This window comes from Ursus americanus, chromosome 32 (assembly GCF_024610735.1).
Source record: "Ursus americanus isolate L20-20 chromosome 32, mUrsAme1.1.p, whole genome shotgun sequence".
Taxonomy (NCBI): Eukaryota; Metazoa; Chordata; class Mammalia; order Carnivora; family Ursidae; genus Ursus; species Ursus americanus.
This window is the reverse complement of record NC_142158.1, coordinates 2168083-2195089: the sequence shown is the minus strand read 5'-3', so window position 1 is coordinate 2195089 and position 27007 is coordinate 2168083. Positions and strand designations below refer to the sequence as shown.

At 43.6% G+C, this 27007-nt stretch overlaps 1 protein-coding gene across 1 annotated transcript; it reads right to left on the bottom strand.

Annotated features, from left to right (window-relative positions):
• Nucleotides 1–7723: 7723 nt before the first annotated feature.
• LOC123794165 (uncharacterized) lies at nt 7724–14193 on the bottom strand. Its single transcript, XM_087857988.1, is given in 4 exon segments — nt 7724–8712; nt 8714–10578; nt 11571–11706; nt 11856–14193. Coding segments are annotated over 2 exon segments (1998 nt in total). The 5' UTR covers nt 10379–10578; nt 11571–11706; nt 11856–14193; the 3' UTR covers nt 7724–8379.
• Between the last annotated feature and the right edge of the window lie 12814 nt (nt 14194–27007).

Genomic DNA, 27007 nt, shown 5'->3' with positions numbered 1-27007 from the left:
GTGGAATTTGTTACCCCTTGCTTACGGCCCCCCAATGAAATCCTGTAAGAGACCACCTCAACTGAAGGAGGCATCTCTCACTCAGGATTTCCAATTGTTCCCACCCTGGGAATCCGCAAGGAGAGAGCTTCTACAAATCCAGGACAATGTGCCACAGTCAGATGAGTCTTCGTTTACAGAAATGTCTTGATTTACCAGCAGAAGGGCGGGATTTTTCCGAGGACGGTGAGAACGTGGAACTCAGAGCTGTGCTTCCCTGGCTGACTGATTCTCCGAGGCGAATTTTCTATCGCCACATTTAACCAAATATGAAAGATCCAGAAGTAGATTTAGTTAAACTGCTTGGGTACAGTCCGGCAGGCGTTGCTATACAACTCACCCAAGGATGGCTTCGACTTGCTGATCTCCGGACCGCACGGCCCGCGTCTCGCCGCTGCTGCGCTTGTGAGAGGCGCACCCTCGCCAACATTCAATTCCGGTATCACAGTTTTTCCATAACGAAAATGGTTTCGTTTCTTTCCCCGTCCTTTTTCCTTCGTCCTCCCTCGCTCACTCCTCCGTTTTCTCAGCCTCCTTAAACCCGGTCCCTTGAGAAGTAGGTGGTTCCAGAAGTCCTCCAAGTTCCTGCCTCCCCAGTGCGCCCCGGACGCAGCTCCCGAACCCGCTTCCCCGAAGCTTGTATGGCCCCCGGAGGAGCTGCAAGGGAGGCGGCGGGGCGCGACGCGGGGACCCCCGCGCTGGGGAGGAGCCGGGGGCCGGGTCGTCAGCACTGTGGCCTCCGGGCGGGAACGTCGCCACCAGCTCCAGTCGAAAATCGCCAGGACGCTTTTCTTTTGCCTGCAAGGCAGCCAGACTTCGAGAATTCCGTCTCTGATTGAATAAGTTTGGATCCGTTTTGACAAGGACCAGGAGTTCCTGTGTTTGAACGGAGATTTCTGTTTTCTGGCCTTTTCTGCGGGCACAGGCTCTTGGAAAGTGTGTCCACCGGGGCTGCGGCTGCGGCGGCCTGTGCGCGCGGGGGCCGGGAATTACACGGCGTGTGCCCGTGAGAACTTCACTCCGCACACACGGTACTGGAGGCCATAAAAATACTGCCCACAAATGCGGACTTTAAGTCTCTCCACGGCAACTTCCCCAGTCCTCCGACCGGAGAGCGTGCCAGAGGCTGCAGCGCACAGGAGCAGCGAGATTCCTGTTGCCTCAAGTCCTCTCGTGCTTTCCCACTTCGCAGGGGCGGCTGCCCTCGAATTCCTGCCCCGTTTCCCATTGGCCAGTTCCTGGTCGTTCTTTGGATCTCGGTTCGGGCATTACCCATTACCTCCTGCTGCAAGCTTTTGCTGACTCCCCGAGGCTGCGTTTTGCAGCTCATGGAATATACCCAGGATTCCTGAGGTTGTTTCCATTTTATTAATAGCACTTATTACATGTTGTATTATCACTGTCTTGTATGTTCCTTCCCTAAACATTAGCACGCGCAGGGCTCAGTCCTTAAATACCATGTGTATGCAGATGTCTCTTTCCGCCTCGGACTGTTCCTTCAAACTCCGCACTCACTTATGCAACTGCTTTCTCCACGGGTATTTCATACCTAACACGGTCCAAAACTGAGCTCCTGGTCTCCCCCCAACCCGGCTGCTCACCAATCTTCCCATCCCAACAAGCAGCTGCCCCAGTTGTGGGTGCTCTTTGGCTCAGATCCTACATCCCATCTCTCAGCTCCCCTCCAGACCTTTTCTTATTCCTCCTGTTGCTATCGCGCTAGAAATCTACCTCTTGCCTAGATTTTTGCAATAAACTCTTCACTGGTCTCCCTGTTTCTATTTCTCTTTGCCCCCTTCCTGTCTATTCTTAACACAGAATTAGTGCAAAACTCTCCAAGGGCTCCCCTCTGATTCCAGAATGAACGCTGAAGGGCTTCTAGTTACCGGTGCAGCCACCCCTGCTCACTCCTCCCCCTCACCTCCTCACTCTTCCCCAGCCACACAACCCCCTGCTCATCCTCAGACAGTCAGACAGGAGTCAGGCCTGCCCCAGCCTCAGGCCTTTGCACTCCTTGTGTGCTCTGCCTGGGAACTCTTTTTCCCCCCAAACTATGTGCCTAACTCAATTCCTCCTGTCCTTTAGGGTTTTGCTCAAATATCACCTTTTCAGGGAAAGCACACCTGCTCAACATATTTAAAATTTCAAAACACTTTTTAAGGAGTCATCCCTGTTATCTTCCTGCTTTAATTTTTTAGTAGTACTTATATCATATATTTTTTCACTTGCCTGAATTTCCCATTAGGACGCAAATTCCATGACTAACCGTTTGCTGAGTAAAGGTTGAATGAATGGCCTGCCACCTACACAGGAAACACTCAGTAAATGAGTCTTCTGCGGGAGAATGTGCAAGCAAATTTCAAGAGTTTAACCCAGAATGGGGACAGGAATGGGCTTTTCATGGGTGAAGAGTTCCAGGTTCTGTTTCCACGGCTCCTGGTGGTGTGGATAAGCCTGAGCCATAACCGCGGGTCTTCTGCTGAATCTTGTGGTCTATCCTGTTAGCCAGCAGCCCGTCCGGGAGTTAGAGCTTGACGGGGACTGAGCACCTGCGACTCAAGTCCCATCTGCAGAGCTGCCGGCCTTCGTCTCTGCCATCATTAGCTTTTCCCCTTCCCAAACCTTGAGGCCGCCCAGGAATAAACCCTGGCTCCTGAGCTCCTGGTGCCCAAGGATGAGGCTATAATGCAGGAGGCTCCAGGGCGTGGGAAACTGTTCCAAAGAAGACACACGTTCCTATAAGGCTCCTGAATTCTGCTTTGAGAGATTTTACTCATTTGGTTGTTTAGTATTTTGAAATAGTAATGGACGCACAGAGTTCAAACAATCATACAGTGATGTTTGCCTTGTCACCTACTGCCTACCTAGTTCCTACTTTGTCCTCCATCCTCCATGGGTTCTACTGTTCTTCATTTCTTACCTGTCCTTCTGGAATGTATCCACTTTCAGGTAAGTGTATTCATTTGTTCTGGGCCTTGCTTTGGATACTTCACAATATAAGTTGGAAATCTTTACATGTTGATACAAAGGAAGCTTCCTTGTCTCTCTTTGTTCTGTTTTATATTTTTATTGTGAAGTATAACACACAGAGAGGTAAATAAAATCTGTATCTGCACTTTAACAAATAGTTACAAAGCGAACATCTAACCGTCACTTGGGATTGTGATCAGGGCGTTGCTGGCACTCAGGAAGCTGCGTGTCCCTTCCCTGTAAGCCTCTGTCCTTCCGTGTTCTCCTAATGCCCCCAGAAAAACTCAGCCCTGACTTTTACAGTAACCGTGTATTTACATTCTTAACACACTTCACCATGTACACATATATCCCTAAACAATATAACCTAATTTTGTCTGGTTTTGCAACTTTCATAAGTACCATCATACTAAATGCTTCCTTTGTGTCTTCCTTTGACAAAATTATGTTTGCAAGGTTCATCCATATTGTTTTCTGTAGATCGGATCTGTTGTCAACTGCTGACTAGTATTCACACTGTTCATGCCAGTTAGTGCAAATGTTCACTCCACTTGCTTCCAATTGTTGGCTTTACAGACAAAGCTATTGTGACAATTCTCCTACAGATCTCCTTCTGTACATGTGCACATATTTCTCTTGGTAGAGACCTAGGAGAATAGGGTATGTGCACCTTCAACTTATGAAAGTCCAACTGTTTTCCACACTATTTGTATCAGTTCAGAGTTTTAATAGTAGTGATGAAAGTTATTACTTTACATCCTTGCCAATAATTAGTATTTGTCTTTTTAATTTTAGCAATGTTGGTGGGAGATCAGTAGCACCTAATTACAGGATTAATTTGCATTTTCCTAATTTCTAATAAGGTTGATTGCTGTAGTTGTTTTAAAGTATGTCCACAGGGGCGCCTCAGTGGCTCAGTCAGTTGAGCGTCTGACTCTTGGATTTGACTCAGTTAATGATTTCATGGGTCATGAGTTCAAGCCCAGTGACAGGCTCCCCACTCAGCACGGAGTCTTCTGGAAGATTCTCTCTCTCTGCCCCTCCTGCAACTTGCACGTAGGCACTTGCACTCTCTCTCTCAAATAAATAAATAAATCCTTAAAAAAATAATAAAGTAGGTCCACACACTCTGTGGCACTCCTGTCATCAGAAGGTGGTCCAAATACACTCTCCTTGCGGGGGCCATACTGACTAGCTTCTAACAAACAGAGCGAAACAGAAGAGACACTGGTGACATCTCAGGCTAAACATTTCCGCCAGGCTCCCATTCTCTCTCATAGATGTCATAGTCATAGAAGTTGTTTCTTTATTCTCTATTTTCGTGCTAGCCCTGTGTCAGTTATTTATGTTGCAAATATCTTCTCCCATTTTGTGACTTAGATTCATTCTTCCATAGTGCTTTCTGAGGGACAAGTTCTTCATTTCACTTATTCTTAATCTGTAAATTTAATCTCATTAAATTTATCCATTATTCCTGTTTAGTGCTGTTGTGTCTTATTCCTTACTACTGTCCAAAAGTCTGCAGTATATTTATTTATATTCTATTCTAAATGCTTTATACTTTTGCCTTTTACATTTCAGCATTAATGTACCTGGAATTCGTTTTTATGTATGGTGTTTTTTTTTTCATATACTTATCTAATTACACCAGCACAATTTATTGACAAATTCTGCCTTTCCATACTCTTCTGTCTGCCATTTATTAAATACAAAATGTGCTCCTTTTTTGTTCCATTGGTCCATCTGTCTGTTCTTGCACAAATACCACACTGTCTGAAGGAGAGCCCTGGGGACCCGGCCTTAGTGCCGCAGGGTTCGGCTGTGTCTCTGCACTAGCCAGGCAGGGGGAGCGTGCAAAAATGGTGCTTGCCTTCACCTCCACCTCTGAAGAAAGTCCCGCTGCTTCCCGCCCCTCCAGGAGACACTTTAAGATTAGCAAATGAATCTCCTTTACAGAGAATCCAGCCAACTCTGGGAGGAGTGAGTCAGCCTGGGAGCCCTTCAAAAGGAGTAGCTCAGACTCCACAGCCCCTGGGGGCCCCTGGACATAGGCCCCTTTAGCTTCCAAAGCCAGACATTTGGGGGCCTCCATGCTCTAGTGCGGGTCCTGAGGTGGGACACAAACACCTCGCTCCTCGGAGAAACTCCAGGCTGAGATTCCTCCTGTGTGTGTCTGCTCCCCAGGGGCGGGGTTTTTGGTGAGACTGCGTCTCTGCCTCTCCTACCCATCTGCGATGGCCTTGTTATCCCCTGTTGTGGAAGGAGTCGTTCACTTAAGTATCAGTTCTTTTTCCGTGGGTATCATTACTTTGGCTTCTAGGTAAAGTGGACTGAAACAAACATTCCAATTCCTCGGACAGATCTGAGTGGGGAGCACATGAACACCCAACAGCAACAAACTTCACCTGGCTTGAAACCAGATTCACATTTCCTTTGTAATGTGTTTGCTTTGGGGGTGTCTATACTTGACTTCATGCTCAGATCTGGACACATCACTTGGAAAGAAAGGCCTAGTCCAAGTTAATGAATTAAGAAATAAGCTCAATTCCCCATTTTGGATGGGGGGCAATCTCGTACATGCTGACCATGGCCTGCACCTTCTGAGAGTGTACCTGGCCTACACTTCCAGCTACTTCCCGTTATTGAGATACCCCACTGGGACATCTAACCTGCCAGCCAAACTTCCAGACTGAATTCATGGCCCATGAGCTTATGAAACCAGGTCCTTCTCTATTGCAATTTAACTAATGAGGGACACAATCACCCTAAGATCCCTGCTGGCTGTTTATTACCATTTGCCCCTTTCAAACTACGTATGACTTTGCTCCTTCTCTGTCTCCAGTACTTGAGGTTGTACGACCCACTTATGGTCAATGGGATAGGAGTAAAATAATGCACAAAACTCCCAGGTCACACCCCTACTGGGAAAGAGATGTCTTTTCATTTCTGCTGGCTTGAAAAGGGATAAGATGTCTGGATGTCAGACAGAAACACGCATCGAGGATGGTGGAGTGACCTGACTGAGAGCCTGTGTTCCTGACATCTTGGCATTCCCATCCCCAGGGAACCCTGGGTTGCTTATGTGCACAGTCTGGATAGCCACTGATCTGGGCCTAAGAGATACCCATAATCCTAACGGAAGCAACCTCTGTGAATACAGAGTCAAACCTGGTCACTAACGGGCTGATAAAGAAAGTCAACTGTGTGTAACAACCTCAGTATTTTAAAACTCTCAGGTAAAGAGAAAATGGAAGCAGTGATCTAACATTTATAAAAACTAACGGACTTTTATTGTAAATGGAGACAGGAAATTGGTATTTAGCAAAGACCAAAGTGAGTCACTGATTCAATAAGTTAGCAGTTGTCTCCAAAGCAAACTACGGAAGAAAATGCCAGAATAAGCGTGTGTGAAAGTCCGGTATTGTTAACTGAACGCCAGTGGCAAGTTGCTGGAGAAAATTGAGCATGTCAAGTTAAAAAAAATCCCAGGATAGTGGTGTTAAGTATAGACACTGGAAATTATTGTGGAGAACCATATCCTATTTGAAAGTAGCCATATGACGAATAAAAAAAGGACTGTGGTACAGTATCATCTTTGATTTTAATATAATCACTATACATTTTCATTTGTTTTAATTAGTTTTAAATATATATATTTTAAAAAGTAAGTGTAGTTGTATATTCTTGGGTGGAAAAAAACAGAGAGTTCGAAGAGTCATCTTGCAAATGAGATAAAGCACATGTGTTCATCGCGGTCTCGTTACCACAGCATGTTTCCTCAGTCAGTGAAGATTTACTGAGCATCTACTGTATTTCTACTTCCACTTAGCTTCAGTGAAGTTATAAAACTCTAAGGTATGGAACCTACGTTTAAGGGGATTATTGAACATCAAGGAACCACTAAGTACTAAACCACTAAAGTCCATGTGAATAAATGCTACAGAAATTGGAAGAAAAAAAGAGCTGAGTGCTGAAAGCAGCTGATGAAGGTGAATCATCATCATCATCCAAGACCATGTCTGCGCTCGACCATAAGATGAAGTTTGAGAGGCAGGAATCAGGAAGGTAAATAAGGAGGGTACTCAGATTGCTCTCAGCACATGGTCAAAGTGTCGGGAAGTAGGAAAGTGGGACTGCCTGGCTGAAATGTTCCTCAAAGGGAGAGTGAAGTTTGCTGTATGGGGAAACAGGCTGAGAAAGCAACAACAAAAAAGTCATTAAGTAGCCGCTCTTTTACAGTCTCTTACACTTGTGCTCATAGTTTTTAAATCCACTGCATAATTTGCTAAAGTAGGCTCCTGTTCCAAAAGCATTAAATTTGTTGTTATCAAATGCTTTTAAAAAATAGTTTCTCTGGGGATGCCTGGGTAGTGCGGTCGTTAGGTGTCTGCCTTCGGCTCAGGGCGTGATCCTGGTGTTCTGGGATCGAGTCCCACATCGGGCTCCTCCGCTATGAGCCTGCTTCTTCCTCTCCCACTCCCCCTGCTTGTGTTCCCTCTCTCACTGGCTGTCTCTCTCTGTCAAATAAATAAATAAAAAATCTTAAAAAAATAGTTTCTCTGATTATAAAACAATGCATAGGCATTACAGAAAATTTGAAAAAGATTAACTGGTCAACTTATAATCACAGGCTTCTGAGATAAATCTTCATATTTTCAGGCCATTTTCTCTGTTATCACAGGACAAAGACAAGAGACCAACAGACTTTTCTGGATGTATAAGATCTCAAAATTTATTCTCATTCACATGGTCTTTACATAGTTAAGGTATAGAAACAACAAATGCATTTTCCAATTCCACCTTTTCTTGGTAACCTGCTCAAGACTTTAGAACTGTTGTCTAGTTCCTTTTCACCCAGGACATGATAGCAACCAATTCAACTTAATAGAGAAAATTTATATTACAACATTAAATTTGGGTGGATTCTAGGTAACCCAGCCTTTACCAACAAATTGATTCATTCTTTTTGAGGTTTTATCAAACACCATATTCTTAACCAAGACCCCAACCTTCCTACTGCAATAATTAGCATAATTTGTACTACTTTATCTCTAATCTCCTCGAATACTTCTGGTATTTTAATTTTGGAGGACCAATACACAGGTAATAAATAGCATGTAGTCTATATTTTTATTGAATTCCCGATGCCTACTACATCCTCACACTGTAAATCAGACTGTTGTAGAATAAATGAGTCACAATTTGAGTCACATCTATAAAAACCTGCATTGGTAATAAATAAAATAAAGGTGGATCTTAAAGGTCAATTAATCGGGTCTTCCATTTTTCAGGTGAGTAAATTAAGGCATGAAGAGGTAAAGTGACTTACCCCAAAGTAAGTAATAGTCCTAGTTGGCAACAGAGCCAAGATTAGAACCCGGGACCTCTAAAACCCAGACACGTGCTCTTCCCACTAGACCATGTGGCCACTCTAGTTAACGATCCTCCTTCTGTTTCCCTGGGAAGGGTCTCCACAGTAACCAGACTCTCAATGCATTCAGAGGATTTCTCTCCAGTGGGAGATTTTTCATGTCGAATAGATAAGTTTTGTCCAAAGGCTGTCCTACACTCAGTATGTATATTTGCTTTCTCTCCACTATGAACATTCTGGTGTTTTGTAAGATATGCGCTCTGGCTGAAGGCTTTTCCACTTTCATTATATTTGTAGAGTTTCTCTTCAGTATGAGTTTTCTGATGTTTTTTTCAGGTCTGTCCTCTGGATGAAGGCTCTGCCACATTTACTGCACTCATAAGGTTTCTCTCCAGTATGAATGATTTGATGTTGAATAAGGCCTGGGCAGTAACTAAATACTTTTCCACATTCACTGCATTTATAGGATTTTTCACTAGAATGAGTTTTCTGGTGATTTGTAAGGTTTGTACTCTGACTGAAGGCTTTTCCACATACATTACATTTATAGGGCTTCTCTCCAGTGTGAGTTCTCTGGTGTTGAATAAGTGCTGACCTATTGCTAAAGGCTTTTCCGCAGTCCTTGCATTTATACGGCTTCTCTCCAGTATGAATTCTCTTATGTTGAATAAGAGCTGAATAGAAACTAAAAGCTTTCCCACAATCGTTACATTCATAGGGCTTCTCTCCAGTGTGAGTTCTCTGATGCTGAATGTGCCCCGAGCGATCGCTGAAAGCTTTCCCACATTCGTTACATTTGTAGGGTTTTTCTCCGGTATGAACTCTCATGTGTTGTGTAAGGAATGAACTCTGGGTGAAAGTTTTCTCACATTGGTTACATTTATATGGTTTATCACCTGTATGACTTCTCTGATGTTGAGCAAGGTATGTACTTCCGCTAAAGGTTTTTCCATGTTCCTTACATTCATAGGGCTTCTCTCCAGTATGAGTTCTTTGATGTCAAACAAGAGCTGAGTAGTTACCAAAGGCTTTCCCACACCCGCTACACTCATAGGGCTTCTCTCCAGTGTGAATTCTTTGATGCTGAATAAGGGCTGAGCAATCGCTAAAAGCATTCCTGCATACACTGCATCCGTATGGTTTCTCTCCAGTATGCGTTCTCCGATGTTGAATGAGGTCTGAGCAGTAACTGAAAGCTCTCCCACAGTCATTACATTCATAAGGTTTCTCCCCAGTGTGGACAATATGATGTCGAATAAGAGCTGAGTGATCACTGAAAGCCTTCCCACGGTCATTACATTCATAGGGCTTCTCTCCTGTATGAATTCTCTGATGTTGAGTAAGGTGTGCACTCTGACTGAAGGTTTTACCACATTCATTGCATTCATAAGGCTTCTCTCCAGTATGAATTCTCTGATGTAGGGTAAGATGGGTGCTCTGGCTAAAAGCCTTTCCACATTCCAGACACTTATAGGGCTTCTCACCAGTTTGAATTCTTTGATGCTGAGTAAGATATGTGCTACGACTGAACGTCTTGCCACATTCAGTACATTCATATGGTCTCTCCCCACTATGGATTCTCTGATGTTGAATAAGGACTGAGCAATAACTGAAGACCTTCCCACATTCATTGCATTTGTAGGGCCTTTCTCCTGTATGAGTCTTCTGATGGTTTGTTAGGTGGAAACTCTGGTTAAATCCCTTTCCACATACATTGCATTTATAGGGTCGCTCTCCAGTATGAGTTCTCTCATGTTGCACAAGAGTAGCATGGTCTCTGAAGGTTTTCCCACACCCACTACACTTACAAGGTTTCTTTCCATCACACTTCCATTGTATAATTAAGTCTGAGTTTTGTTTTAAGATTTTTCCGTGTGTACCATGTTCATGAAAACACTCTTCTATAGGATCACTCTGCTCTGAAACTATTGATTGTATAATGAAAACTTTTCCAAATTCACTAGATTCTGTATCTCCTTCTTTGGCAGGAATTTCCATACAGGTGACTTTATCTTGTCCCAGATACTTCTCCTGGTTTAGGTGCTGATACTTAAACTGTTCTCTAGATTTCCAGGTATCACCCAGTACAGATTTTCTCTTTTTAAGTTCTTCTGTGTTTATTCCTTGGGATGTACCTTCTTTGAAAATGTCCTGATGCTCTACTGTTGATTTCTTGGCTTTAGGTCCATACTTGCCATCTATAAGACATAAAAACACAAATCTATTATATGTCCAATGCTGGAAGAAAAGAAGCTGCTCTGTGAGGAATGGGGTAATGAAACTGTAAATACTGAGAACACACAACACTGGGGATATAAATGTAACCTTGTAATCTAGGGAGGGGTTAGCTGGAAATGCTAGTGGTGTGACTTAAAACAAAGTAATCAAAGAGAATGGAACAAACACTGTCAGGTGAGAAGGTGATTTGGGAAAAGACTAAATTGTAGAGATTAGAAAAGAGAAAAATCATGAAGATGAGTGGGGATTAAGAAAAGAAAGCTGTTATTAAAGAGAAATGGTTTTCATGGAGTCTTCTGTGAGAAAACTACTTAATCAACATTTAAACTATTATCCTAAAGCCCATTAAGAGCTCTTTAAGAAACCTTTTCTGGGGCGCCTGGGTGGCTCAGTCACTTAAGTGTCTGTCTTCAGCTTAGGTCATGATCTTGGGGTCCTGGGATTGAGCCCCTCATCAGGCTCCCCACTCACTGGGGAGTCTGCTTCTCTCTCCTTCTGCCCCTCCCCACTGCTTGTACTCTCTCTTACTCAAATAAATAAATAAAATCTTTTTAAAAAAATAAAATAAAAAATAAATAACCTTTTCTTTTGGGGCACCTGACTGCCTCAGTCAGTGGAATGTGTGGCTCTTGATCTTGGGGCTCGATCCCATGACCCACAAGATCACAACCTGAACTGAAATCAAGAGTCCAACGTTCAACTGACTGAGCTACTCAGGTGCCCTGACAGCAGTTTTTGAAGATTAGTCCAGCCACTTTTTTTTTTTTTTTGCAACTAAACCCTGGATATTATTTAAAGAAAAAGGTGAGATAAAGCCACTACCCTAATATTTGGAACAGTAAATGTTTGATAGTATCTACTTTTCAAATAATTACAGGCATAAAAGCTAAGGGGGATATTCAACCTATAAACAAAACAACCACTGAAGAGAAAATTTTTCACAGATACTCACTATTAAGGGGCACAGACAGAAACGATGAAGGGAATCTGTGGAGTAGTCAGAAAATGAGGCGAATCAGAGCTACATACTGTCGTGCACAGCCTGAAAAGATGGTTTCATAAAGGACAGTGAACTTGATCGATTTTATCTGAGAAGATAGAAGGGGGTTAAGGAAAGGCCATCAGATTCTTCTGGAAGGAAAGGAGTAATGTCCTTTCTAAGTATATTTACAATACAGTAGTGAGAGACAAACACAATTTATAGAGTATACAGATAAGACAGGGATGCTGGGGGCGCCTGGGTAGGGCAGTCGTTAGGCGGCTGCCTTCGGCTCAGGGCATGATCCTGGCGTTCCAGGATCGAGTCCCACATCCGGCTCCTCCGCTGGGAGCCTGCTTCTTCCTCTCCCACTCCCCCTGCTTGTGTTCCCTCTCTCGCTGGCTGTCTCTCTCTGTCAAAATAAATAAATAAAATCTTAAAAAAAAAAAAAAAAGACAGGGATGCTGGATTTACAAACTGGGAATTTAAAGCTACCATGATTAATGTGGTAAGTGCTCTAATGGATAAAGCAGACAGCATTCAAGAACATGGACAACGTAAGAGGAACCCCCCCACCCAAAAAAAAGCTAGAGAATTTAAGATTATTTGAGAGAGTGAGAGAGCGTGTGCGCGCCCGTGCGCGTGCAAGTAGGGGGAGGGGCAAAGGGAGGAGGAGAGAGAGAATCTCAAGCAGACTTGGCACTGAGCAGGGAGTTGAACGGAGGCTCCATCACAAGACCCTGAGATCATGACCTGAGTTGAAATTAAGAGTTGGACACACAACCAAATGAGCCACCCAGGCACCCGACATGCTAGAGATTTTTTAAAAACTGTAACAGCAGTGAAGAATGCCTCTGATGAACTCATTAGTGGGCTGCACACATCTGACGAAAGACTCTCCAAGAGGATGTATCAATAGAACTTTCAAAAACTGAAAAGCAAAGAGCACAAAGACTGAAAAGGGGAAAAAAAAAAAAAAGAACAGACACTTGTGAACCTTGTCCTATGTATCTCTTCCTCTGTCACCTTCCCCATATCCTTGGTAATATACTAAGCTGGCCAACATATGTGTTTCCCTGGGTTCTGTGAGCTGTTCTAGCAAGTGATGGAACCCAAGGAGGGAGGTCACGGGACCCTCCAGTTTGTAGCCAAGTCAGACCGAAGTCGTGGGCAGTCTGGGGACCAACTACTTGCGATGGGCATCTGAAGTGGGGGCCGTCTTGTGGAGACTGAACTCTTACCTTGTAGAGTCTTTGCTAACTCTGATTAGTGTCAAAACTGAAGTGAATTTTAAGACGCTTAGTTGGTGTCACAGAGAATTGCTTGGTGTGGGGGCGGAAATCCCCCATCTTTGGTGTCAGAAGTGTCATGTGTGGTGGTCGTGTGAAAATACAGGAGAAAGCCAGGAGTGTGTTTGTTCAAGATAGACCTACAACATATGTGTCTTTACTGTCCAAATAGACTGCAATTACCCGTTTGTATCACAGAAAAAAATCTTTTCCTGGGCTGTAACACTCTTTACAAACAGGACTGATTGAGCCAGTACTTATATTTAAACTTGATCATTTTTATGAAGAAAAGGCACACTTGACAATTAGAATAATGCCTACTGGTTATCTTTGTCCTTCCAAGCATCTTTAGGCTATTTCTGTTCTGAGTAAATGACTGCACTAAAAAACTTCTATTCTTTCAACATCTATTCATTGAACACTGTGCTAAATACTGACAATATGGTGCTGAGCAAAAACCCCTGAGAGCACCTGATCTCACAGAGCTGAGTGTCCAGTAGATAAACAACAGGCACACAAATATGTACATAATTGTAGTTGTGACAAGTGTCACAAAGAAGAGTCACAGGATGCTATGAGAGTCTTTAATAAGGCCATCTGACCTGGCCAGGGTTTCAGGAGAGCTTATTTGAAGAGACAATGCTGGACTAATTTCTGAAGGATGTGTGGGAGTCACCTTGGCAACAAAACAGAGGAAACGGAAGTGTGAGGAGAGGTGGGGGGGGGGGTGAGAAACAGAAGGAGGCCAGTGTGGACAGAGCACACAGGCTGTTGGTACTGAAGGCGGGGAGAAGTGACACCACAGGACAGACAGGCCAGCTATGGGGGGCTCACAGGCCATGCAGAAGCATTCAGTCTTCAACCTGAAAGCAAGAAGCAGCCATTTCAGAGGAGACAGAAGATGACAAAGCCACATCTGAGTGTTAAAAGGATCTCTGCGGCAGTAGGCAGAGAGGTGGAAAGGCCAAAATGGACGTGAGAGAATATTTGTATGGACGCCCCAGAAATCAAGGCAAGGTGAGAATATGGACTCAAGAGACAGTGAGCAGAGACAGAAAGCAGCGATGGATTTGCAACACACAGGGGAGGGACAGGGCATGGGGACACGGTGGGCAAGAAGTGACCGGAAGGGCCCACTTCTGTGTTTCTGGAACTTCCTTCATGCGACCAGTGCATGGGCCTCTTCACCATGACAAGGCACACTGACGGACAACCAAGTGGGTCTCTTGGGTTTTTTTATTTGATTGCTGAGAAGTGATTAAGTTCTTCAGGATGAAGGGAAATAATACCAGATGGAAATTCGGATCCCCCAAAAGAACTTAAGAGTATTAGAAATGGTAAATATCTGGGTAGATTAAAATTTATTTTGAAGAGTTTGTTTTTATCTTTTTAATTTTATTTACCATACATATGTCTATTTAAAGGAAAAATTATAACTTAATTGCCTTGTACAATTCACAACGTATGTATGGGTAATACAGGAAACAACTAGAACAAAAGAGGGTGTGGTAATGGGATCTACATGGTTGTAAGGTTTCACATTTTATTTTTTTAAATTTTTAAAGATGTATTTATTTATTTCAGAGAGAGAGCACAAGTGGGAGGGGCAGAGAGAGAGGGAGAGAGAATCTCCAGCGGACTCCTGGCTGAGCACAGAGCCCTACGGGGGCTCGATCTCACAACTCTGAGATCATGACCTGAGCCAAAACCAAGAGTTGGATGCTCAACTGACTGAGCCACCCAGGCACCTCTAAGGTTTCACATTTTAATGTGAAGGGAAACATTAATGCTAAGAAGCCTGTGAGGAATTAAGGATGCATACTGTAATCCCTACTGGAACTACTAAAAATAATAATGAAAAGGAGCACAGCTAAAAAGCTAATAGGAAAATTTAAAACAAATATTTAAAAATATTTAAGTAGTCTATGAAACAGGAGGAATGGAAAATCAGGGGAAAACAAGGGGACAAACAAAAAGCAAATAATAAAATGGTGAGACAAATCCAAACATACTAGTAATTACATGAAATTCAAATAGTCTAAACCAGGGGTCAACAAAGTATGGCCCGAGGGCCAATCCTGCCCAATGCTTATTTCTGAAAATAAAGTTTTACTGGATCATAGCTGCACCAATTCATTTACATATTGTCTATTGCTGCTTTCTCTCTTTACGCTTTTTACAACTCTTTGCAGAGTTGAGTGGAAGTGACGAGCTAAATGGCCCATAAAGTCTGAAATATTTACCAGTTGGCTCTTAAAGAAAAAGTCTGTCCAATCCTCATCTAAGCCCCCTGGTTAAAAGGCAGAGATCATCAGAATAGATAAGACAAACTATATGCTTTCTACAAGAGACATATTTCACATATGAAGACACAGGTCAAGGGTAAATGGATAGAGACAGATTTACTATGCAAACTGTAGATTTCAAGATAGAATTATCAGAGCTGAAGAAGGACATTTCTTAATTTTCAACAGCCATCTCTCAGCAATTAAAAAAAACAGTACAGGCAGGAGATCTGAATAACACTATCAAACAACTTGACCCATTTGATACTCTGTATACTACATCCCAAACCGCTGAATTCAGTTCTTTAAGCCCACGTGGCACATTCCCTAGGACAGACCAGACGTTAGGCCAAAACAATTTTCAGTAAGTTTAAAAAGATGGGAATCAGTATCTGAGCTGGGACTTGGAATTCTAACCACAGTGAAATAACAAGAATCAGATTTATCCTCCTGTCTGGAACAACCAAAAAATATTTGAACAATGACAAAATCTGAAGTGACAATATATATTTTGACAGCAGACAAAATACATGAAACAGTGGTTTTTAAGATACCAAACATCCAGTAGTCAAGGTGACCCTGAGATGCAGGAAACATGGGGAGAGCCCCACAACTGGCCTGGTGTGGTAGGCAGCCTCCAAGATGATCCGCAATGATCCCTGCATCCTGGCCTTCCCAGCCTTGTGTAATTCCCTTCTCTTGAGTAACCTGCTCCAACCAATAAAATATGGCAACATTGAGGGAATGATTAGGTCACAAAAGAATGTTATTTCCGTCTTGGTAGCAGATTCTCTCTCTTGCTGACTTTGAAGAAGCAAGCTACAATACTGGAGGTCTGTGTGGCAAGGACCAACAGTGGCCTCCGTCTAACAGCCAACAAGAAACTAAGTCCCATAGTCCAATAACTCGACAAACTGAATCCTGCAACAACCACATAAGTGAGTGCGGAAGTGAATCTTGTGCACAGCCTTGCAAAAGACCCTGCGGTAGAGGATCCGGTTAAGCCGTGTTCAGATTCCTGACCCTGGGATAATAAATGCGTGTTGTTTTAAGCCTGCTAAGTTTGGGGGGTGATTTGTTACGTAGCAATGGATAACTAATGCATCCAGCAGACTGCCTTGAGAGTTTCCAGGCTGTAGCATAGAGTTAGGGAATCCATACATAAGAGCTGAATAGATGGAGTGCAGAGTCTGGGGAGGCCCATGTAACCGGAGTTTGTAGAACAGAGTACTGAGAAAAGAGACACATGTAGAGAGAACTCTGGAGATCTGCAGAGGGTCCTCTCTGAGTATTTAGCAAGGCACAGATCACCATATGCATGTGAGGAAACTACTCAAGGCCAGGAAAAGAACTGTTTAAAAGTATTAGAGGTGCTCAGAGCTCAAACAGGGCCCATTCTGACAGCCATACTAGAAAATTGCATGATATATGAAATACGGGATTGAATCCATAGAACAGTCATGTTAATATGAGGGAATAAATAGCTCTTGGCTGAGAACTGCTTTGGTCCCACTTAACAAATCTTAAAAGCAAGACCTGAAAGGATCAAACTGTTTCCAAGTAACTTAACTGCATCCCAGATAAATGTTCACAAATATTTTTAGGAACACAAAAATACCTAGCAACCAAAAAGATAAAATTAATGCTGTCTGGCATCCAAACAAAGACTAGTGGGGGGGGGGGGAGAAAAATTGCAACCCACAATGAGAAAGAATCAGTCAATAAAAAACAATCTGAACAAACAGATGTGAGAATTACAATTGATACAGTTACATTCCACATGTCTAAAATAAGTAGAGAATAGCAGGCAAAAATTTTTTTAAAAGGCTCAAAATGAACTCAGAGATAAAAACTAATATGATCAAGATGAAAAATGCACTGATGGGTTAATGGCAAATTAGACACTGTAAAATAAAGACTGGTGAACCTGAGGACAGCAACAAAACTATCCAAAAGGAACAGAGAGAAAAGATAATCTTTTCAAAAGAATGAACAGAGTATCAGTGAGCTGGGGGCAAATTTAAACAGACCAGTATTTGTGCAATTGATATCTATAGATTGGGGGGGTAGGGCAGAAAAATACTTGAAGAAATAGTAGCTAAAAACTGTACAAATTTGATGAAAACTCTAGACCCACAGACCCAAGCAGCTCAACAAATTCTAAGCACAGAAACATAGAGAAAACTGAGCCAATGCATATAATAATCAACTCAGTCAAAACTAGTGACAAAGACAAAATCTTAAAATCAGCCAGAGAGAAAAAAAGACACATTAGAAACAGAAGAACTCAGAAACCAAGCAATCTAGAAGATTGTGAAGAAACCTCTTTAAAGTACTTACAGAAAGAAAAAATGGGTCGCCTCAGAATTTTATATACAGAGGAAATACCTTTCAAAACTGAAAATAAAACGTGGCACCTGGGTGGCTCAGTCAGTTAAGTGGCTGCCTTCAGCTCAGGTCATGATCCTGGGGTCCTGGGATTGAGCCCCCAGACTCCTCCTGAGTCTGTTTCTCCCTCTGCCCTCCCCACACTTGTGCCCTCTCTCTCTCAAATAAATAAATAAAATTAAAATAAAATAAAGGCATTTTTCAGACAGAAGACTGAGATCATTCAGAATATATTCTCTGAGGAAAATGAAGTTAAATTAGCAATCATTCACAATAAGATATCTAGAAAAATCTCAATATAATTAGAAATTAAACATAATGCTAAATCAATTCAAAAAATTATAAGAAATATAAACTATTTTGAACATAATGGTAACATTAGGTAACACATCAAAATCTGTGACATCTAGCTACAGAAGTACTGAGTAGCCATGTGCAAAAGAACTTCCAGAAATGAGGAACACGTTCTATTCCTGTGCTGTTAAATACAGCAGCCCTCACCACATGTGGCTATAAGGATTTGAAATATTGCTAGTACAAGGAGGTGAGCTTTTAATTTCACTTAATTTTTTAAATTTTAAATAGCTACATATAGCTGGGGGTACTGATATTGGACAATACAGTTCTGTATCTTTTTTTTTGTTTGTTTTTTAAAAAATATTTTATTTATTTATTTGACAGAGAGATAGCCAGCGAGAGAGGGAACACAGCAGGGGGAGTGGGAGAGGAAGAAGCAGGCTCCCAGCGGAGAAGCCTGATGTGGGGCTCGATCCCAGAACGCCAGGATCACACCCTGAGCAGAAGGCAGACGCTTTAACGACTGAGCCACCGAGGCACCCCTACAGTTCTGTATCTTGACATGGTAGAAGTTAACACACCTATAAACAATTGCTAAAACTCAAACCATTGAAATAAAATTGTTGAATTTAATTGTATGTAAAATACACCTTAAAGCTGGGCAAAAAATAATAGGAAAGGTACAGTTGCAAAAGTATATAAAGTATAAAGAGGGAGAAGGGAAAATGAAAGGTCTTGAAACCGTAGGAAGGACGGGATCCAACGTGCAGGTGGAATTGTCCCGGAAAGGCAGACAGAGCTCCTCTACGGACATGGGCGGGATAAAGGATAGGATGACACAGATTTAGGCAGCTTTATATTGATTTCAGGAAGGTGAAAGAGTCCCCATCTGAGAGACATTTTCTTTGTCATCTGTGAAGAATAAGAGGTTCAAGGTTCGAGAAGACTGTAACCTAAATCTTTTTTACACACAACCACAGAGTTCTGTTTTGTTTTCAGTGCTAATATATAATGATTTTTTTTTTCTCTGTAAAGGCAACTATGGTCTAAATCGAGGTAATTTGTTCTGAGTTTTACTAAGATTTGGTCATTTTATCAGCCTGAGTTGCACTGTGTTCTTTTTTATTTCTCTTTTAAAGTGAGGGCATTATATCGCTTTAAAGATTATGTAGGTTAGTTTTACCCATTTAATGAATTTCATTTCAGGATAGAGATGAGGGCATTACAAAATATTTGTTATTAAAAGGGCTCATTGGGTCTGAAATAGTGGAGAACCACTGATAGACGGTCATTTAACCTCACAGCAACTCCCTGATGAAGTTACTCAAAAAAGTGAAGTAACTAGGGGTGCCTGGGTGGCTTTGTCGGTTAAGCGTCTGCTTTCAGCTCAGGTCAAGATCTCAGGGTCCTGGGATGGAGCCCCGCATCAGGCTCCCGCTTCTCTCTCTCCCTCTGCCCCTCCCCCTGGTCGTGCACGCTCTCTCTCTCAAACAAATAAATAGAATCTTTCAAAAAAAAAAAAAAGTTAAGTAACGAGTCTAAGCTCATCACATGAGCAATACATCTCAAACCAGCATTCAAATTCAGACTGGTTTGCTTTTCAAAACCAGGCTGAATGAAAACACGTTCACAGAAAAGCCTGTACACCAGCACTTAGAGCAGTACAAGTCATAATTACCAAACACCGGAAACAATCCAAATGTTCTTTACCGGGTGAACAGATTGAAACAACAACCGTGGTCTATCTATTTAGTGGGATGTTCCTGAGCAATAAGGAACTCAAAAAGCCAAAGGAACCTCAAAGGCGTGGTGCTGAGTGACAGTTGCCAGTCCCGAAACGTCAGACAGCGTAGATTCCATTTATATGACATCCCGGAAAAACAGACTAGAGAGATAGGGGTCGGTCCGCGGCTGCCCGAGGTAACAGTGGGAGAAAGGTGTGACTATAATAAGGGAGAGCGCAAGGCAGGTTTCTGGAGTCAGTGAACCGGCTCTGCGTCCTGACTGCTAGTGGTTGCACGAACTCTACACATAGGTTAGAACTGTACGCTCCTCTCCTATTAGCTGTACTGTCCGATAAGTTTGAAACGAAACAAACCAGGCCGTTTTCATTAAGCCACCACGGATAAAAGGCTGGCGAGGGAGAAGGGGTCCCGGGAAGTGATACAAGAGGGGCGTTGCTCGAGGCTCGCACCTGCGCTCCCACCTGCGCTCCGTAAAGACCCCACCCTACAGGCCAGGAAGCCTTCTTCCCACCTACTCCTACAAACTTCCCTCCTGTGCGCTCTCGCGGGAAGGGAAAGCTGCGTGTCCTCACATCCCGTCTCCACCTCACCCCCGGTTCTGTATAGATCACTGTTCTTGTGATTTGTCCCGCATAGCCGATCTGTGGGAATAACCTTGGGAGCCTGGTTACTTAAAATATATGACCGGGCCTCCGGATCAGAAGTGGCCCTTCTGCTCTGAACAGCAGGAGCTACAAATCTGGTCTCACGTCCCCTCCTGCTGCAGGCGGGGCTGGCCCCCCCGGAACGGAATCCGGGAGGGGAGGCAGACACACAGCCCGGGCTCCTTGAAAATACAGAAACATGGTAACGTGGAAACGCAGCTCGCTCCCAACCGCACGTACGCGAACGAATGTTTGACTTCAGACCCTGTCATTCGCCCCGTGAATATGGCCCTATGGGGACGGTCGGTTGGAAGTCTCAGCTGAGGGCAGGACGCTCTGCCCAGGCCTCCCACCGAGACTCCAGGCTGGCTGTCTCCACCCGCTTCCCCAGCTGATGAGGCTGGATGTTGTAAGCACCCGATTCGATCTAACTCGGCCTTATTCTCATTTATTGTCTACTATTACCTCCACTGTGTGTAGATTCCTTTCCTCTTCTGTTTTTATTAGGTTTCTATAATAATAATAATAATAATAATAATAATAATAATAATAATAACAATAATGTTTTATTTCCTTTTCCACACCGCAACACGGCTGTCGTGAATCTTTTGTGCAGAACGCCCCCACACCCCACCCGGTCACTGGCTCTCACCTCTCTCTCCCTGCAGAGTCGTCGCCGCCACCGCTGGTCCGCTCCCTTAGTGGCCCTGACTGCGGACACCCACCTCCTTGCGGCCTCTGGACCCCAGGCTGGACCCCGTCACGCTCGGGAGAGCCCCTAGCGCCGGGCTCCGAGGCCCGGAGGCCGCCCCGCCGGAGAGGCCGAGCACCCTCTGAGACGCACCGCAGATCCGGGGCCTGGAGGTGCGTCTCGCACCCCGACCCCCGCGCTGCTAGCGGGCAACAACCGCCGCACCTGAAAAGGTGACCCTCCGCCCCCGGCCCCTTCCGAAAGAAGGCCCCTGCGAAACTGCGGACCTGCGAGGCCTGCCCCACCAGTCCCGAGCTAGTGGCACCAACTACCCGGTCCCGATCCCGATCCCGGAGGAACTACGGCCGAGCGGCTCTTGGCCCCACGGGACCCGCTCTTTCCCCGGGGACATTTCCCAGCTGCGTCTGCGGCTGCGCGGACTCGGACGGGGGCGGGGCTAGGGCCTGTCCACGTGACTCTAACTGGGCGGGTCTTCGGGGTTTGGCCGGCCGGGGTCTCTAGGACGCCGGGCCAGTAACTGGGGGACCCCTGAAAAATCTGCATGCACCGAAGCGCCTCTGTATTAGAGCACTGACTGTTCTCTAGTTGGCAAAGGAGAAAGGCAGGCTCCTACCGTCGTTTCTCGTCGTACGTTAAACCACTAATGAAAAACAATAGAGCCCCGGGAAAATCGGACTCCTTTACTTCAGGATAGCGACAGACAAGGCCTGTGAAACAGAGTGTGCCAGGCACTCTTCTAGGCAAGAGTATTCTCTCATTTGAAAAAGCAAAAATCAGCTGTGCCATAGACCAGACTCAGAGGACGCTGCTGGAGCCTGCTGCAAAGTTAACAGCAACTCTCTCCCAAAATCATACCGCAGCTGTGAAGTTTCACAATGATCCTCTTTGAATAATTACTGCTTTCTTATCAATGATATCTTTGCCTTGCTACTCCCACTTAAAAAAAATTACCAAGAAATCATCTTTGCTAAAATCAGAGACTGTCAGAAACTGTTTGACATCATTGTCAGGATAAGTAAATGTCCCACGCCTGCCTGAAGGTTTAAGATTTTCCATCTCTTAAAAAAAAAAAAAATTAATCCAGACCAGCCTTGCATTGAGCCTATCAAAACACTTCCATAAAATTTTATCTAAAATTTTACTTTTCTTCAAAATCCTGCGATCTTTCCCTTCATTTTTTGTGAGATGCTCCGTGTTACTGCTGGTAACGGTCTACCTTGTTGCAGCGGATGAATAAACCTAATTTTGTTGGACTGTACGTTTATTCCTGGTGGTCCTTATCAGATGTGTCTTAGCACATCTTACCTCAAACATAAGCTCCAACAGAGACTGGCATGTTGTCGATAATAAAATAATTTTTGAATAATCGAAGTCATTATTATTAACCTCATCTTACAGATGAGGAAATGGTCTCAGAGAGGTTAAATAACTCACCCAAGGTTACCCATGATTTGGCTAGAGGAGCTCACATTCTTAATTGTTGTGTTATGGGCCGTACTACTTGCCCAAGATAGAACATGCTTCAAGTTTCACAACTAGCAAGTGGCAAAACTAGGATTAGAGTCCATGTCTAATTCCAGTCCGAGTATTTTCCTACTCTACCTACTGTGGTATTTGCGTGTGTGTGTGTGTGTGTGTGTGTGTGAGAGAGAGAGAGAGAGAGAGAGAGAGAGAGATGTATACTCTAGCTCATCTACCTGATCTTGTAGAGGCTTCAATATATTTACCAATGACAATATCTCCGAGACCCAAATACTGTCATATTTCAGACGGAAACGTCAGATTGCATCCCTTGGTAAGGTATGGCCTTGATGCTAGCTGTCATTCTGACAGTGATGAGTGAGAGTGAAGGGGCCTCGCTCTGAGAAGCACACTGGTAGTCAGAAGAAGTCAGTAACGAGCAGAAAAGTGCAGTGCCTGGTGCTGGTGAAGTGCTAATGTGTCTGCATCTCCGACAATGTCATAGGCTCTTGTTCCTTCCTAAATAGACAAGCCTGAGCAGCAACGTCCACGGATTTGTCTGATTGTCTCTCTGCATCTCCTGAGTCCTGTACCCTTATATGTAAGCAAGCCTCCCAATCCTCTGGTTACGAATGGGCGGAATTTGAAACCTCTCACTGTGTGGCACCCTCCCTCGGTGCATCTCAGAGAATGTTCCTCGCGGTTCCTTCCATAGGTCGTCATGAAGATTAAAGGAGTTACTAATGTGATGCTGCCAAGAACCCCGCCTGGCAAATGACATAAGGAACATCTCAAAGAGGGTGGGAACAGTGAAGAGAGAGTCAAACAGAACCCAGAATTAAATATGTAGAACGTTAATGCTCCTAAATGAAAAACTGCCACAAAGATTAAAATAAGGCAAAATTAGAAAAAGACAAACAATTCTATCTGGAAAAATTAAAAACTAGAAAATCATTGTCAAAATAAGCTGGGAAAGGTTAAAGTTCATGACCTTCAGTGATGCAGCAAGACACGGACATCGATGGACACGTATGTGTGCATGACGTGTGTGTGGAGAGAAATAGATGCTGCCGTGCTTGACTCTGGACCCCGTAGATTCACAAATCTAAATAAAAAGCAAGCTTTACAAACGTCTCAGGAATGTATACATATTGTAAAGGAAAAATTATGTGACCTTAAAGAGAAATAATAGAATAAAATGGTCTGTTTGCATAACATTTTTTCAAATATTTATTGGAAGTATTTGTAAGTATACGGGTGGGTGACTTGACAACTGCGCACACTTGAGTGAACACCACCCCAGGCAAGATACAGAGCATGCCTGTGCCCCAGAAAGCTCCCCTGCAGGCAGTGTCCCTGCATACAACACTTTAATGATTTCCCATTAAATAGATGAAATCCGAATTTTTCATTGAAAACATATTTGAATCATTGATTCTTTAATAAAAATTTTTATACTACTTTGTTCGAAGTTACGTCTCTTGGCATTTGTTAACTTTAACTGATTTTACAAATGAAAAACAGCGTTATTGACTTTTAGATACTCAAACTGCCCCAAATGCCAGCTGTTAGAGTTGTACCGAAATAACCATCATGTCATTAACCCATAAATGGGTGGATTAAATTGAAGTTAATATAAGTTTAAACCTGTATTTTCCATTTAATATTATTGAATACTGGCCTAGAGATTGAGACAAATAATTTCTGTATACTGCCACTATTTCCGTTCTCAATGTTTGGTTGTATTATAACTGTTGCCATACAATTTAGAGTCTCTTTTATATTGTTTTTGAACCCGCACTGATTAACAGCCAACTAAACTAAATAGAAGTGAATTTTGGGGGGAGAGGAATCAAGTTTCACAGTTTCATTTCTGGTTTCCTCCTCCTATGCTGTGGGTATCTCAAGAGAACTCGGGTTTACTATCATCTTACCTTCTGACCTAAGGCCCAGTCTATTAAAATGGCATGACCTTATTTAATATGGACAATTAGGTTCACTCATGGAGCATAATAACATAGTGCTTTTTCAAAAAAGATTTTCTTTCTTTATTAGAGAGAGAGCATGTGTGCGCGCACTGGAGGGGGGGGTGAGGGTCAGCAGGAGAGGGAGAAACAGATTCCCCACTGAGCAGGGAGCCTGATGCGGGGCTCAATCCCAGGACCCCGAGATCACTACCCAAGTCGAAGGCAGATGCCCAACCAACTGCCACCCAGGCGCCCCAACATAGTGCTTTTAAACCAAGTGCCAAGTAATAAGAAATAGCCTCAGAGATATAGTATCTGTGTGTCTTTCCTAAACCTCTACTTCTTCACTGGTAAGTTCAAAGGAGAGAAGATAGGTTTCAAAAAGTACAGGCCTCTATCCTGTAGAAGTTTATTCTTGTGAAATGCATCTTGAAAATTGCTCTCTTCCCGTGCGTCTTTCCCCCTGAGATAAAACCTTATGGTGTTGGGGATGAGGAAGTGAAGAGAAGCATAGTGATGGAATGAACAGCTCTGTTAAAGGGCTCAGTTATTTAAAAGGTGTCCCCTTGCTTCTATAGGAATTGTCTCTGTCATGGCTGAGAGGATTTATGTGATAGATACTTGGATTCCTGGCTTCTCTGTATAGAACTTGTGGATGTAGAATTTGGGGTGATCTTCCAATTAAAACATTTTCTCAATTTTTATTTGGGTGGTTCCATTTCCATTTGGGGCACTCCTTTTTTTTAATTTTCATTATTTTTTAAAATTTTCATTATTAAAGTATGCCTGACATTCAATGTTGTATTAGTTTCAGGGACACGACATAGTAATTCCATAATTCTATACATGCGCACTACCATAGGAGAGGTTGCCAGCTGTCACGATATAACGTTATTACAATATGTTTTACTACATTCCCTCTGCTGTACTTTTCATCTCCACGACTTGTTTGTTTTATAGGGGAATTCCAATTTTTTAAAGTTTCAGAAAGCTTCTGAAGATGAGGGCATAAAAAGTCTGACTGAAAATGTTTTAATGAATGATAGAAGCATTTACATGGAGTGTCTATACGAAACACTGATAAAAAGTGGAAATATCAGAACTACACAATACCTGTGCTCAGTTATCTTACAAAACTTACCTGGTAGTGTCTTGCTCACAACATTAACTTGCTGGCCTTTCATGAAATGTCAAGTCTTACTTAAACTTTCCTCGTATTGCCAGTGAAGTCTTTGATCTCTGGTGATGACTGATGTTCACCTGAAGCCGTTAATACATTCATCTCATTCACAGAATTTCTAGGTAGTGTGAGTTAGCCGATGCTTAAAAGGATTGGACTCTGGGGATGCCTGGGTGGTGCAGTCAGTTGAGTGCCCAACTCTTGGGTTCGGCTCAGGTCGTGATGTCAGGGTCCTGGGATCAGGCCACGTCATCGGGCTCTGTGCTCAGCATGGAGTCTGCTTGAGAGTCTCTCTCCCTCTCTCTCTGTCCCTCCCTTCTCACTCTCTCTAAAATAAATAAATAAATCTTTATTTAAAAAAGGATTGGGGTGCCTGGGTGGCTCAGTCGTTAAGCGTCTGCCTTCAGCTCGGGGTGTGATCCCAGAGTCCTGGGATCAAGCCCCACATCAGGCTCCTCTGCTGGGATCCTGCTTCTTCCTCTCCTGCTCCCCCTGCTTGTGTTCCCTCTCTCGCTGGCTGTCTCTCTCTCTGTCAAATAAATAAATAAAGTCTTTTAAAAAAATAAAATAAAAAAGGATTGTGCTCTGGCTGAAGGCTTTGTCGGACTAACGACAACCGTGAGGTTTTCCTGCAGTGTGCGGTCTTCCGATTTTTGGTGAGACTTGCGCTCTGGGTAAAGATTTTGCCACATTCACCACTTTCATAGGGTTTCTCTCTGGTATAGGTTATCTGATGTGTGATAAGCTGTGAACTCTGGCAGAAGACTTTCCCACACTGGCTACATTCTTAGGGTCTCTCTCCAGGACATTTTCTGATGTTTGGCAATATTTGAACTCTGGCTGGGGGCACCTGGGTGACTCAGTCAGTTAAGCATCTGCCTTCAGCTCAGGTCATGATCCCAGGATCCTGGGATCAAGCCTCACATCCCTACATTGGGCTCCCTGCTCAGGGGAGAGTCTGCTTCTCCCTCTGCCCCTCCCCCCTGATGCGTTCTCTTTCTCTCAAATAAATAAATAAAATCCTCAAAAAAGAAATAAGAGGACTTTTAAGTGAATGTCAGGACTTTGGCTTTGACTCGTGAGTGAGATGGGAAGCCACTGGAGGCTTGCGAGCGGCAAGTAATATGATGGACTGTGAATCCCTGCGAGCTGGTGTGGGAGCAGTGCACTGGATCAGACAGCAGGAGGGAACGGAGCCCCGCAAACAGAGGTCACTGTCCCCGCCCTCTACGTTTCCTTTCTTCCGCTGTGCTAGCTCCAGGTCCTCCCCCAAGACCAGAGCCTGCACAGCTCCTCCTGCCAGGACACCCCAGGAGTGCACAGCGCACCAAGCCCCGTGACACTCCTCTTTCCTTTGGTTTATTTAAGGTGATGCTGGCATTTTAAAGAGAGGCTTTTACTAAAGAATAAAAATATAAGAGTAGAAGTGGACAAGTTTAGGG